Source organism: Dama dama, chromosome 32 (assembly GCF_033118175.1).
Source record: "Dama dama isolate Ldn47 chromosome 32, ASM3311817v1, whole genome shotgun sequence".
In the NCBI taxonomy this organism is placed as follows: domain Eukaryota; kingdom Metazoa; phylum Chordata; class Mammalia; order Artiodactyla; family Cervidae; genus Dama; species Dama dama.
Genome location: NC_083712.1, coordinates 15,265,225 through 15,278,803, shown reverse-complemented (window position 1 = coordinate 15,278,803; position 13,579 = coordinate 15,265,225). Strand labels below are relative to the sequence as shown.

Below are 13,579 nucleotides of genomic sequence, written 5' to 3'. Positions count from 1 at the left end.
AAGATGGGCACAATAAAGGAAAAAATGGTAAAGACCTAGTAGATGCTGAAGAGATCAAGAAGAGATGGAAAGACTACATGGAAGAACTGTATAAAAAAGATCTTAATGAACCAGATTACTGTGATGATGTGGTTAGTCACCCAAAGTCAGATGTTCTAGAGTGCGAAATCAAGTGGGCCTTAAGAAGCACTGATGCAATAAAGCTACTAAATGCAATGAAATTCCAGCAGAACTATTCAAATCCCTAGAGGAGGATGCTATCAAGGTTTTGCATTCATTATGTCAGCAAATCTGGAAGACCCAGCAATGGCCACAGGACTGGAAAAGGTCAATCCTCATCCCAATTCCTAAGAAGGGTAGTAACAAAGAATATGCCAGCCATCGGACAGTTGCACTCATCTCCCATGATAGTAAGGTCATGCTTAAAATCTTGCATGCTGGGCTTCAGCATTATGTGAACCAAGAGCTTCCAGATGTCCAAGCTGGGTTTAGAAAAGGAAGAGGAACTAGAGACCAAATTGCCAACATATGCTGGATTATAGAGAAAGTAAGGGAATATCAGAAAAACATCTATCTAAAAAAAAAAAAAAGAAAGAAAAACATCTCTCTTTGTATCATTGACTATGCTAAAGCCTTTGACTGTGTGGATCATGACAAACCATGGAAAGCTCTTAAACAGATGGTGATAGCAGACCATTTTACTTGCTTCCTGAGAAACCTGTATGCAGGTCAAGAAGCAACGGTTAGAATCTGTATGGAACAACTGATTGGTTTAAGATTGAGAAAGGGCTACGACAGGGCTGTCTGCTGTCACCTGCTTGTTTAATCTGTATGCTGAGCACATCAAGAGACATGCCAGGCTGGACAAGTTACAAGCTGGAATCAAGATAGGCAGGAGAAACATCAACAACCTCACATGTGCAGATGACACCACTCTAATGGTAGAAAGCAAAGAGGAACTAAAGAGCCTCTTGATGAGGGTAAAGGAGGAAAGTGAAAGAGCTGGCTTAAGACTAAATACTAAAAAAACTAAGATCATGGCATCCAGCCCCATTACTGCATGCAAATAGAAAGGGAAAAGGTGGAAGTAGTGACAAATTTCCTTTTCTTAGGCTCCAAAATCACTGTGGACAGTGACTGCAGCCATGAAATCAGAAGATGACTGCTTCTTGGCAGGAAAGTGATGATAAAACTAGACAGTATATTGAAAAGCAGAGCCATTACTCTGCCGACAAAGGTCCACATAGTCAAGGCCATGGTCTTCCCAGTGGTCACATACTGTTGTGAAATCTGGACCATAAAGAAAGCAGAATGCCAAAGAATTGATGCCTTCGAACTGTGGTGTTGGAGAAGACTCCTGAAAGTCCCTTGGACAGCAAGGAAATCACACCAGTCAATACTAAAGGAAATCAACCCCGGATATTCACTGGAAGGACTAATGCTGAAGCTGAAGCTTCAGTATTTTGGTTATCTGATGTGAAATGATGACTCATTGGAAAAATCCCTGATGCTGGGAAAGACTGAGGGTAGAAGGAGAAGAGGGTGTCAGAGGATGAGATGGCTGAACGGCATCACTGATGCAATGGATATGAACTTGGGCAAACTCCAGGAGGTGGTGAGGGACAGGGAGATCTGGTATGCTGCAGTTCATGGGGTCCCAAAGAGTCAGACACGACTGGGCGACTGAATAACAACATAACTGAGTCACTTTGCTGTACACATGAGACTAACATAACATTGTAAATTAACTATACCTCAACTTTAGAAAAAGTGAAAATTATAAGAAAAAGAAAAAATACCATTCTCATTTATAAACTTTAATCCTAAATTCAAGTATTTATTGAATATCTTCTCTGTACTGGACATCTTCAAAGCCCCAATATTGCCTGTCACAGCCACCTTGACAAGTTTTGTGGGAGATAAAGAGGAAAAGAAAAAAAAAAAAAAATAAAGATCACAAAGAAAGAGGGGAGGGAAAAACAGGCACAAGAGTAGATGACCACCAAGGTCACTGTCAAGTTTTAAAAAGATATGAATTTATAGACACGCATTAATACTAAAGTACTGGTTAATACATGGAAGAACTCAGAAACAGACTTTACTGAAGATTTTTTTTTTGTGCACAGCCTAATATAAATCTCCGGGTTCCCCTTGTACAATTAGTTATCATTTGGCACATGTAGTTTCAACAGCAATTTCAGAACAAATTCTTCCTGATGATTCACTTTTGTGTAATGAATACATTTTTATGCAATGGAAATAAAATTATCAGTGCCTAAAATCTAAAACTGTTTAATCAACAAAATCCTTCTAAAAGTAAATATCATCTATTTTTTCATTTATTTAAAGTTTAAAACATATGTATTATACTTCTCAAACTCACTTATTTTTTACCACATCTTACGTACTATGTTCAGTTATATCTTAAAATGCTAAACTATACTTTTTCAATCATTGTACATATGCTTTTAGGGGGCTAATAGCTTACCATTAATTTTTAACCTGCAGGCATTATGGGCAAATGATCTCCTACTAGATGAATGGCTGGCTGGATACAGTGATAAAAAGTAAATTGCCAGTTTATCAAAGGTAGTAACAATGCTCTGGGTAACAACACTCAGTTCTTTTTTCAAAAATATTTTCCATAGACGTTGAGGTGATTTTAAAAAGCTCATAAATTCATTCCTGTTATAATACTGTTTTGTTATTCTGTATTACAGAAATTTGACTAGCTTGTTCCAAGGGTCAAAAAACAAACTGAATCTATAACAATTATTAACTAGTTTCTTTGAAAACTTATTTCCTACTAATTTGGATTGCATAAAACCTAACTGGGAAGAAATCACATAAAATAAATAGTTATCTTTGGAAATATGTAAAAGATGGTTTAGTTAATAGACAATACTTGGGTCTGGATAAAAGCCCTAACGTAACTTTCTTCCCTGGAAACTAAAATGTATGTATCCTTCCACCTGGATTTGAGTTCTAACCTCTCTGACCTTCTTACAAGTTGGCCCTATTAATCATCATTTTCTTTTTTAACCTCTCCCTCTCTGCCAGTTTCCACCTCCCACCCCCCAACATATAAATAAGTTCACATCACTTCAGTTGAAGAACGAGGAAAAATCACCTAAAGACCCAGTTCTTATGCCAACATCTCCCTCTGGCAGTCGAATATTTTCCTTTTGCTCCAATCTAAGCTACCTTAACAATTACTCTAAAATTTGCTTCCATTTCCTCATCAATCACTTATTCTTAGTCTTTGCGTCCTGAGTTCCAGTCTTACCATTTCATCAAACCAGCATTTTCTAATGTCACAAATAGTATCCTGAGTGAGTGCAGAGTATGAATTTAATATGCCAGATATTAAGAGAAACTGGTGAGCTCAGTTCCTTCATACATTCACCAGATATTTCTTTAATGCCTTCCATGTGCCAAACACTGTATCTAGACGCTCAGATATATCATTGAACCAAACAGACACTTTCCTCCTAAGAGACTGTATTCTAGCAGAGAAGAGATCTTACATACTATATGTGTAACAAGTAAACATCAGGCTGTATTTGAAAGTGATCAGTGGTATGGAGAAACAAAAAAGCAGAGCAAGTTACAGAAGACTGGGGGGATGGAGTGGGCATGCCCAGCTCTAAAGAGTGGCCAGGGTTGGCCTCACAGAGAAGCTGACATGGGCAAAGGCCCCCTGAAGTCTGCTGGGGAGACTGTGCTACTGCCATTCTCTCCAAACATGTCAGGCCAAATTTAAGTGTTCCTCGTTGAGTGCTTCACAATATTTAAAAATACAGAAGTCATTTAAAAAATATTTAAAACTTACTTTGACAGAGGGATGGAGACCACTGTCAAAGAGAGCTTCATTTTTGATGATGTTTCCCACCCCAGGCAACACTTTCTGATCCATTAACACGTCACATAGCATCCGTCCTTTCTGCTTTTTCACTTCACTTTCTGCTCTGGAGAAACTAAATCTAGGTGAACATACATCTAATTCTTCCATCACTCTTATTCTCTGTTGGCTTTCTGTTGAGTTTCTAAAGAAAGGAATAGACAACACATTAATCATGTGCCTGGTTACAATCCACAGAGTGTCATTTTAAATGAGCTTTGATATAAACCCTTTATGTTAACCAGCATATAAAAGTTATATAGCCAAACAATGAAGATCCTATCAAACTATGTTATTTGAAGACTCTTTTAAATAATTTTTTTTATCAATTATAAACCACTTTTTAAAACTTTGTGTTTATTTTTTCATTTCCACGTGTGACATCCCACATCCAGCTGCAGAGCCAACTTTGCAGTTTTGCAGCAGAAGCATTTTCTAACTTAATTTGTTACCTGATTTCCACTGATGAGTCAAAGAAACAAATCAGATCTTTGGTGAGCTGTACTTCAAAAACAGGAGAAACTCCATTCTTATTTTTAGACTCAAGTGGATTAATCACAAGCGAGCCTTTCATTCCAAAATGAATCCTGGAATAAAATCAAACCCATCTTTGAGCAGCAGAAAGTATATTGTGCATTAAATTTTTGTTTCTTCATTTATTGGAATATAAGCAAACAAATACCAGTCACAATAAACACTCAAGGGCACAAAATAATAGCTAATATCACTTTTTTTTTTTTTTTGGTTAATGGCTTTGTATCCTTATAAAACAAGATATGGCAATCATTTTTCCAACCCACAAATAAAATAAGTTCCTAGAGAAATAATAAGGCCCTGACAATAAGCCCAACAAAACATCCCCCTGTTCTCTTTTCTTGTCAGATGAAGCATCTTTTATTCACACAACAGTCTACTGTCTTCTCAGCCTTTTCTCAGATTCAAAGGCTTGGGGTGAGATAAGGCTAAATTTAAATTGCCTATAGTGGGTGTTTTTATGAATTCTACAAAGCCACGAACACTCACATTTCTTAGTTCTAGCCACAGTGGATTGGAAATGTACCCATTGCAAAATGAGATCTATAGCTTAAGACAGTTTTTCTTTTTTACCCCCTCCCCTGCTTTGGGATAACACAGTGAAAATTTTTTACAAAATCTTTCAGATCAAAAGAAAAGAGAACAAGTCAAAATACTATTGTCTTCAATTCTTTTAGTTTCCTTTTACCGTCATATGTATTGGGAAGAGGGGATTTATAAATATTTACAGTTAACTTGAAAGCCACAGTGCAGTGATGAAAAATTCATAGCCTTTCAGTTTTTATAGGACTGATTAGCATGTCCAGTTAAAAAATAAAAAAAAAAAAAGTGGTTCTATGAGACTTCTGATGATGAAGATCAGAAATGATTCTAAAGATGAAATATTGTGTTCTGCCTTTCAAGTCCTTCTCCTTATAGCTTTGTTGAGTTAATAAATATGGCTTTTTTGGCAGCAAATGTTACTGCTCTATGCTTCTAATTCCAAAGCACCATGTTACAGTATTGTACAAGGTTAACCAGTCTAACTTTAAAAATGTGGATTTTAAACTCTGTGTGCCCTACCATCAATCATATATGCATTTTACATGCCCCATAGTTCTTGACAGGAAAAATGTGTGCCTGTAAGTACTCTATAATTTAGCTTATGGAGGTTCAACCCCAGTGAAAGGTGTACAACTGTCATGCCCAGAAGCCATCATACCTAAAATCTTTTCAGCTGCATAGCTCATAAAGTGGATTCTAAATCATTTTCTATAATGAAACTGCATCCACATATAAAATCTCAAAGGTTAAGACCCAGTTCAAAGGCAGGAGTAGTCCCAGTAAGAACCCTGGATCAAATACACATACGTATACCTTTTTTTGGTCTTACGAATCTATTTAGGGAGAAATGTGCACAAAAATAACTTCTTATAATTAACAAATTTTAGTTAACTTTTATGAAATAGCAAAATGTTGTGATAACCACGCCGCAACAAAACAACAAATTTTGTGTTTATTGTTACATACCCTTTGTCTAAAACTAAGAGAAACATAACAGTATCATGAAAATTTTCAAGGCACAGTAAATACCTGTATTGTTACTACAATTGTCATACTGATGTCTTATAAACTGGGACATACACCCTTATTGTATTTGCATTCAAGAGTCAGATTTGTTTTCAAGATTCCTCATTGTTATCAACCCAGTTTAGGAAAATGTTATTAGATCCTTATTTCTTGACAACTCAAGTTCCCTCCACCACAGTCCAACTGGTTTCTTGAGCTCATTCACTGTGCATAACATGACTGCCTGCCCACGGTGGGCTCCAGGCCCCACCAGGGGCAGTCTCTGTCCCTTCCTCTGATCCCAGTTTAGACACAGCTGATTCAGGAACAGACACCTGAGTCAAGCTGGATTCATCCGAGTTCTCCTGACAAACTTATTTGGGACAGAGAGAGATCAGTTTCTTGTTAGGACTGGGAGATCTGGGAGCTGGGAGCTGTCTATGATATTACCGACAAGGCACCAGGCACCAGAAAAGCCAAAGGAGGCCTGTCTGCAGAGACACAGACTGTAGAGGATTTCAGAGGAACAGAATCACAGAATGCAGAGTCCTCATAGCATTTAGTCTTTGCTTCCAGTTCTACCTGAAGGCTGACTCCATTATCTTCAGGTATTAAAAGACACTCATGTTCTTATAACAAATAATTATTAAAATTGTTTAAGTTGAGCTTCCGAAACTTACAAAATTTTAATATGACAATTGTGTCCAAACTAAAAGTTGAAGTGATGGTAAGAAAATTGTATATTTTCTCCAATTACACATAAAAACATTATGGCAACTAAAGTAGAAAATAAGTTACTACTTCAAAACCTTATTTTCATGAATTAAGAACTTGCAGATGTACAAGCTGGATTTAGAAAAGGCAGAAGAGCTAGAGATCAAATTGCCAACATTCATTGGATCACAGAAAAAGAAAGATGATTTCAGAAAAACATCTACTTCTGCTTCACTGACTAGGCTAAAACCTCTGACTGTGTGGATCACAACAAACTATGGAGAACTCTTAAAGAGATAATAATACCAGACCACCTGATCTGTCTCCTAAGAAACCTGTATGCAGGTCAAGATGCAACAGTTAGAACCAGACATGAATCAATGGACTGGTTCAAAATGGGGAAAGGGGTACATCAAGGCTGTATATTGTCATCCTGCTTATTTAACTTACATTCAGAATACATCATGTGAAATGCCAGGCTATGACTCACAAGATGGAATTAAGATTGCTGGGAGAAATATCAACAACTTCAGATATGCAGATGATACCACCCTAAAGGCAGAAAGTGAAGAGGGACTGAGAGGCTCCCGCTGAAGGTTAAGGAGGAGAGTGAAAAGGCTGACTTAAAACTCAACAATCAAAAAGCTAAGATCATGGAATCTGGTTCTATCACTTCATGGCAAATACAAGGGGGAGTAATGAAGACAGTGGAAAATTTTATTTTTCGGGGCTCTTAAATCACTGTAGACAGTGATTGCACCATGAAATCAAAAGATGCTTGCTCCTTGGAAGAAAAGCTATGACAAACCTATGCAGCATAATAAAAAGCAGAGACATCACTTTGCCAACAAAGGCCCATATAGTCAGAGCTATGGTTTTTCCAGCAATTATGTATGAACGTGAGAGTTGGGCCATAAAGAGGCTGAGCACCGAAGAATTAATGCTCTCGAATTGCAGTGCTGGAGGAGACTTTTGAGAGTCCCTTGGACTGCAAGGAGATCAAACCAGTCAATCCTAAAAGAAATCAACCCTGAATATTCACTGGAAGGACTAATGCTGAAGGTGAAGCTCCAATACTCTGGCCACCTGTTGTGAAGAGCTGACTCACTGAAAAAGACCTTGATGCTGGGGAATACTGAGGACAGGAGGAGAAGGGGATAATAGAGGATGAGCTGGTTTGATGGCATCACCAACTCAATACACATGAGTTTGAGAAAACTCTGGGAGATAGTGAAGGACAGGGAAGCTTGGCTTGCTGTAAGTCCATGGGATCGCAGAGCCAGACACAACTTGACAACTGAACAACAACCTATAGATATTTTAATGATCAGGTTTCTTAGATTGCAAGTGACAGAGACTCAACTCAAAAAGTTTAGGCATTAATGGATATTTTGTAACTCATGGCTCTTAGGAAGGCTGAAGAATCAAAGTGCAGGAGAGCCAGGAATATAGCTGGATCTCAGGGACAGAGGGAATAAGGGATGAAGATACCTTGGGAACTCTCTCTGTTTTATGGAGACTGGCTGTATTTTCCATCACCTTGTCTTTCTGGACAAGCTAGTGGCTACATACAAGTACTAAGACATCGCATCCCAGATTCCCTCCATCACAGAGAGGCTAACTCTCCTCAACTCCAGGTGAGAATGTTCACAAAAGAACTCAGACTGACCCAATAGAGTATGTTAGGAAAGAAATGCTAAATTCAACTTGAACTCTCCAGTTACTGTGATCAGATAACCAGTTTCCAGAAGAAATGCTGTCCCTAAAAGTTAACAGGGCAGACTGGACAAACAGTATGTATTTACTACTCTAAAGTGTAAAATTTGGGATCCTTATCACACTCCAGCTTTTCCTAACATGTCATGCACAGATTACAAAGCTACATTTAAGCTGTAAAACCCTCTTACATGTATGTAGCCTACCATGGATTCCTTAAAGATTTTCCAGCAAGCTAAAAAAACTGTCACATTATCTTTTGCATTTCTCCAATAAATTACTAAATTACAAAACTGATAATGCATAATGCTTCACTAAAATGGCAAAACCTCCAAAATATTTCAGATACAGCTTTTGGTCTCTGAGTATGTATGTAACTGCAAATAATTAGTCATATAAACCACAAGTTAGAAGTAGCTAATTTTTTTTGGAAAAGATACTCATTTAAAAATATATTTAGATATAGGTTAATCCACAATATAACCTGTGTCATTTTGATTGAAAATAGTAGCTTGAAGGGTGGGTGTGTCTGAGTGAATAGAGTTAAGATATATACATACATAGCATTGGCAATACATGCACCCACAGTTAGTAGATATTCTCTTCAGTAGTGGGATTGTGAAAGCATACATTTATTCTTATTTGTTCATTATGCTTAGTTTGCCCTAATGAGTATTTGATACATATTTAACAAAAAGTTAAACATGACTTTTTTTGTTACATATTAAAAGCTTCTGAAAAGTGTTTAGAAACAGTATAGGTATTAATCACACATAACTCCACAACTGTGCTCCTAAAATAAATGTATGCTAAATCATTTTTATTATTTTCTGGTACTGTTCCAAGTGCTTGAGCACTTAGATACATCTTTTAGCAACAGAAATAGTCCGTATCTAGTTTGTACCTTTTTGAAGCTTGGATCTTACATGGCAGGTTCTCCTCCAGAGGGTTAGGCCTGTATTTCACTTTGATAACAAATGAATCCCAGGAAGACTCACAGCCTGACCTATAAGACGCACCAAAATCCAAGGGCAGCTTTAATTGTGAGATGCTGCCTATGGAGGGAATACTGTAAGTGATCATTAAGCATGTTTCTGGCTATGGGTTTTTGAAAGAGCAGACCAGCCTGGTGAGGAGAAAACAGGTCAGAAGTGAAGACAACATTCCTGTCTCACACTCACAGACCTGCAGCCCCACACAGGATCCCATTTCTCTGACACAGTCATCCATCCTCCTGAGCAGCTTAAGTCAGGAGAGCATTTCTGTAACTTGTGTTAAACTCTGAAAGGGAATACAGTTGATTTTAGGTTGCTCACTTCATATTCAAACAGCTGATCTGCCAATGACCTTGAATCGCTACATCAAATAGTATCTGAGGCTGCAGAAACTGGAAAGAAACAAGGACCACGCTGCTCCTCATCCATACGCTGAGGCGCACCCCTGCCAGGGATGGTCCCATGTCGTTGAGCTTGACAAAACAGCTGCGTTTGCTGAGAACTTCAGCGAACACCTACAGACAGCCTTTCACTGGGAAATGATTCCCCTTATCAGTCTGGTGGAGAAGACAGGATGAAAACCTCCCTCTCATTCTACAGAAATAAATCTGCACCTCACACCAGAGAATCAATAACATATGAATGTTTTCAACTATCTCACATGGATCCCATTGCGTCCTTCTCTGTTCAAAGCAAAGGATTTTCAATCACATCAATCAATCTCCTACCACAACAATGCAGCCTGCTCCTACATGAACTAGGAGGTTATGTGATGTTATCAATTCCAGACTAAGAAAAATCATGAAGGGACAGTGCTCTCCAAGGACAGCAGCTGCTGACAATGAGAGAACACGTCAAAGGAAAAGCAACTAGGTAAACTCTGAAGTACTCGAAACAAGCAAAAGATGAGATACAATAAATAACAATCACGTAGTCATATTATCTATGACCACTAGTCATCTTCACGGGGTCCAACAGCAGAACTTTTTTTTTTTTTTTTTACTTAACCTTTTATTTTTTTATTTTATTTTATTTTTTATTTTTTCATTTATTTTTATTAGTTGGAGGCCAACCATTTCACAACACTGCAGTGGGTTTTGTCATACATTGACATGAATCAGCCATGGAGTTACATGTATTTCCCACCCCGATCCCCACTCCCACCTCCCTCTCCACCCGATTCCTCTGGGTCTTCCCAGTGCGGTGAAAACTGTTTAAAATCTAAGAGAAAAATTTAAAACGGTTTAAAGTTTACAGTCTGCAATAGCTTAGGCTAAACTCCAAGAAGACAAAATTGACAGACATTTTACTCCATAGGACTTTTCATATTTTTTGCAAAAATCAGATTGATGACTACATACATTTCAACACCTTTACCACTAAGTCAGTCTGTAAGTTAGCAACTAATTTCCATAAGCACTGTAAAACAGCAGAGAGCCTGTTACTTCTGTGGAAAGTTTTTGAAACGTACAGGTCAGTTTCCATTTCTGTACAAGCCTTTGGAGAAAGAAGGAAGAGAGAAAAATATACAAATCTGGAGAGACATTCCAATCAAACTAGGAGGTGTCATAAAGAAAATGATGACACTAATGCAATAAACATTTGGTAAAAACAAGAGTGGAAGAGGGCACCACAGAGCTTCTGGAGATGAGCAAAACAGAGAGGCCTTGTTCTAACAACCTTTGGGAGACCTTGCCTGACTGTCTTTTTTTTTTTTTAAATAAATAAATTGACTAGCTCTCCAAGTAATGATGACATCACACTTTATTCTTCTACTCGATGCTCTCCATGATAATTTCAAAAATTTCAATCTCTTGTAGTAGAGCTCTCTTAAAAATGGAGTACTTTCTCCATGATTAAATGTGACAAGTGGCAAACTGCAAGAAAAGCCTTATGCAGATCTTTAAAGACAGAGAGGTCAGATGTATTGTACAGGTTTATCTTACCGTAAAGCTTTTGGCCCAAAGTACATGAAGAGTTCCTTCCCCAAAGTTTCCACACCATTGTAAACATGTCCATTAAACAGTCTCAAGAAATCCTGACGGGAATTTTTATTATTATTCAGTGCAGCAGCCTAGGGGAAAATACACACGTGTAAACACACAAACTTGAAATAAAAATCATAATTTAAATTTTAACATTTTTATATTACTCTATGCTCAGGTGCATCCCAATGAGAAGAATCATCTCAAATAAGTTGAGTAATGTAAATAGCTGTTTACATACATTTTGTTAAATTACTAGGCAGTTATTTAAAAAGAGAGAGGCCTAAAGAAAAAAAAAAAGTGGGAAAAAACAAACAAACAAAAAAAAAAAGTGGGGGAAAAAAGTCATTGGCACAGAATCAAAATTAATTTCTCCCAGGACTATACTGCTCTGTGCATGAAAAAAAGAAAGCACAGGGAAATGACATGAATGTTTTAAAGTTAAAAACTAGGGCACAGAGTCTTCTGTTTCCAAAGAACAGTCAAGGTCCTTGGAAGAGCATTCAGATAAAAACATCTAAACGTGGTAAAGAATAAACTAGGTAAAGAATATAGGCAAATAATATATTTTGGTAAAAAAATAAATTTTGACCTGTGATGATGAACTCATAAACCAGTAAGGAAGGAAAAGAGGGCAAAAGCCGGGTAAAAGTGAGAGAGAACCCCAAAGGTAAGGAGCCAGATTTTATCAGAAAGGCATTTACTGGACATTAAGACATGAGACCTCCGGTTTTCATGACTCTGTGGGACACACAGGGTCACGGGCAGACCAGGAGTCCCTCTGGGGAGGGGACTCTGGCCGCAGGGCTGCTCCTCTCCCGCTCCCCAAGTGTAATGTTCAGAATAAAGGAAAAAGAAACCCAGTACATCTTCCCCCATCAGCATGGAAAACCAAACAACATATTGGTAGAATTACAACATATATACTGAACATTATAAAAAAGACCAAGGTAATTACAGATGTAAAATATCATGACTCCTGTGGGTGAAGGGAAGGAATGCATTGAGTTTACATATACCTGAGAAGCCATGCCAACTAACCATTTTCTTTTTCAAAGAAATAAATTGACTAGCCTTTGAAGTAAAAATCATAATGACAGAGAAAATGATGACAGAGATAAACCTTTTTTCTGAAGCTGAGCATTATGCATGCTGTGATTATAAAATTATAAAACAGTTTAGATACTGTCTATGAGCAAAAGGAGACAGTATGCCATTAGAGAAGAGTGGAGAAATAACTCCAGAAACAATGAATAGATAGAGCCAAAGCAGTAACAACACCCAGTTGTGGATGTGATTGGTGATGGAAGTAAAGCCTGATGCTGTAAAGAACAATACTGCATAGGAACCTAGAATGTTAGCTCCATGAATCAAGGTAAATGGAAGTGATCAAACAGAAGATGGCAAGCATAAACCTGGACATTTTAGGAATCAGTGACCTAAAACGGAACTGAATGGGTGAATTTAATTCAGATGACCAGTATATCTACTATGGTAGGCAAGAATCCCTCAGAAGAAATAGAGTAGCCCCCATAGTCAACAAAAGAGTCCAAAATGCAGTACTTGAGTGCAATCTCAAAAAACAACAAAACGATCTGCTTGTTTTCCAAGGCAAACCATTCAATAACACAGTAATCCAAGTCTATACCCCAACCAGTAATGCTGAAGAAGCTGAAGTTGAATGGTTCTATGCTGATTGACAAAACCTTCTAGAACTAACACCAAAAAAAGATGCCCTTTTCATTATAGGGGACTGGAATGCAAAAGTAAAAAGTCAAGAGATACCTGGAGTAACAGGCAAATTTGGCCTTGGAGTACAAAATGATGCAGGGCAAAGGCTAATAGAGTTTTGCCAAGAGAACTCAATGGTCATAGCAAACACCCTCTTCCAACAAAACAAGAGACAACTCTACACATGGACATCACCAGATGGTCAATATCAAAATCAGACTGATTATATGCTTTGCAGCCAAAGATGGAGAAGCTCTATACAGTCAGTAAAAATAAGACTGAGAGCTGACTGTGGCTCAGTTCATGAACTCCTTATTGGCAAATTCAGACTTAAATTGAAGAAAGTAGGGGAAACCACTAGACCATTCAGATATGACCTAAATCAAAACCCTTACGATTATACAGTGCAAGTGACAAATAGATTCAAGAGATTAGATCTGATATAGTGCCTAAAG

The 13,579-nt window shown here is 37.7% G+C and overlaps 1 protein-coding gene across 5 annotated transcripts in view; it reads right to left on the bottom strand.

The window, feature by feature from the left end:
- The window catches only part of NEIL3 (nei like DNA glycosylase 3), a 476,510-nt gene that overhangs the window by 18,190 nt on the left and 444,741 nt on the right, over positions 1-13,579 (bottom strand). For all 5 annotated transcript variants that reach the window (XM_061134902.1, XM_061134901.1, XM_061134900.1 and 2 more), the window contains 3 exons: positions 11,355-11,482; positions 4,354-4,488; positions 3,833-4,046 (listed from right to left, as the gene is read on the bottom strand). In XM_061134902.1, coding sequence (XP_060990885.1) covers positions 3,833-4,046; positions 4,354-4,488; positions 11,355-11,380 — 375 coding nt within the window. In that variant the 5' untranslated portion in view covers positions 11,381-11,482. The remainder of the gene's footprint in view (positions 1-3,832; positions 4,047-4,353; positions 4,489-11,354; positions 11,483-13,579) is intronic.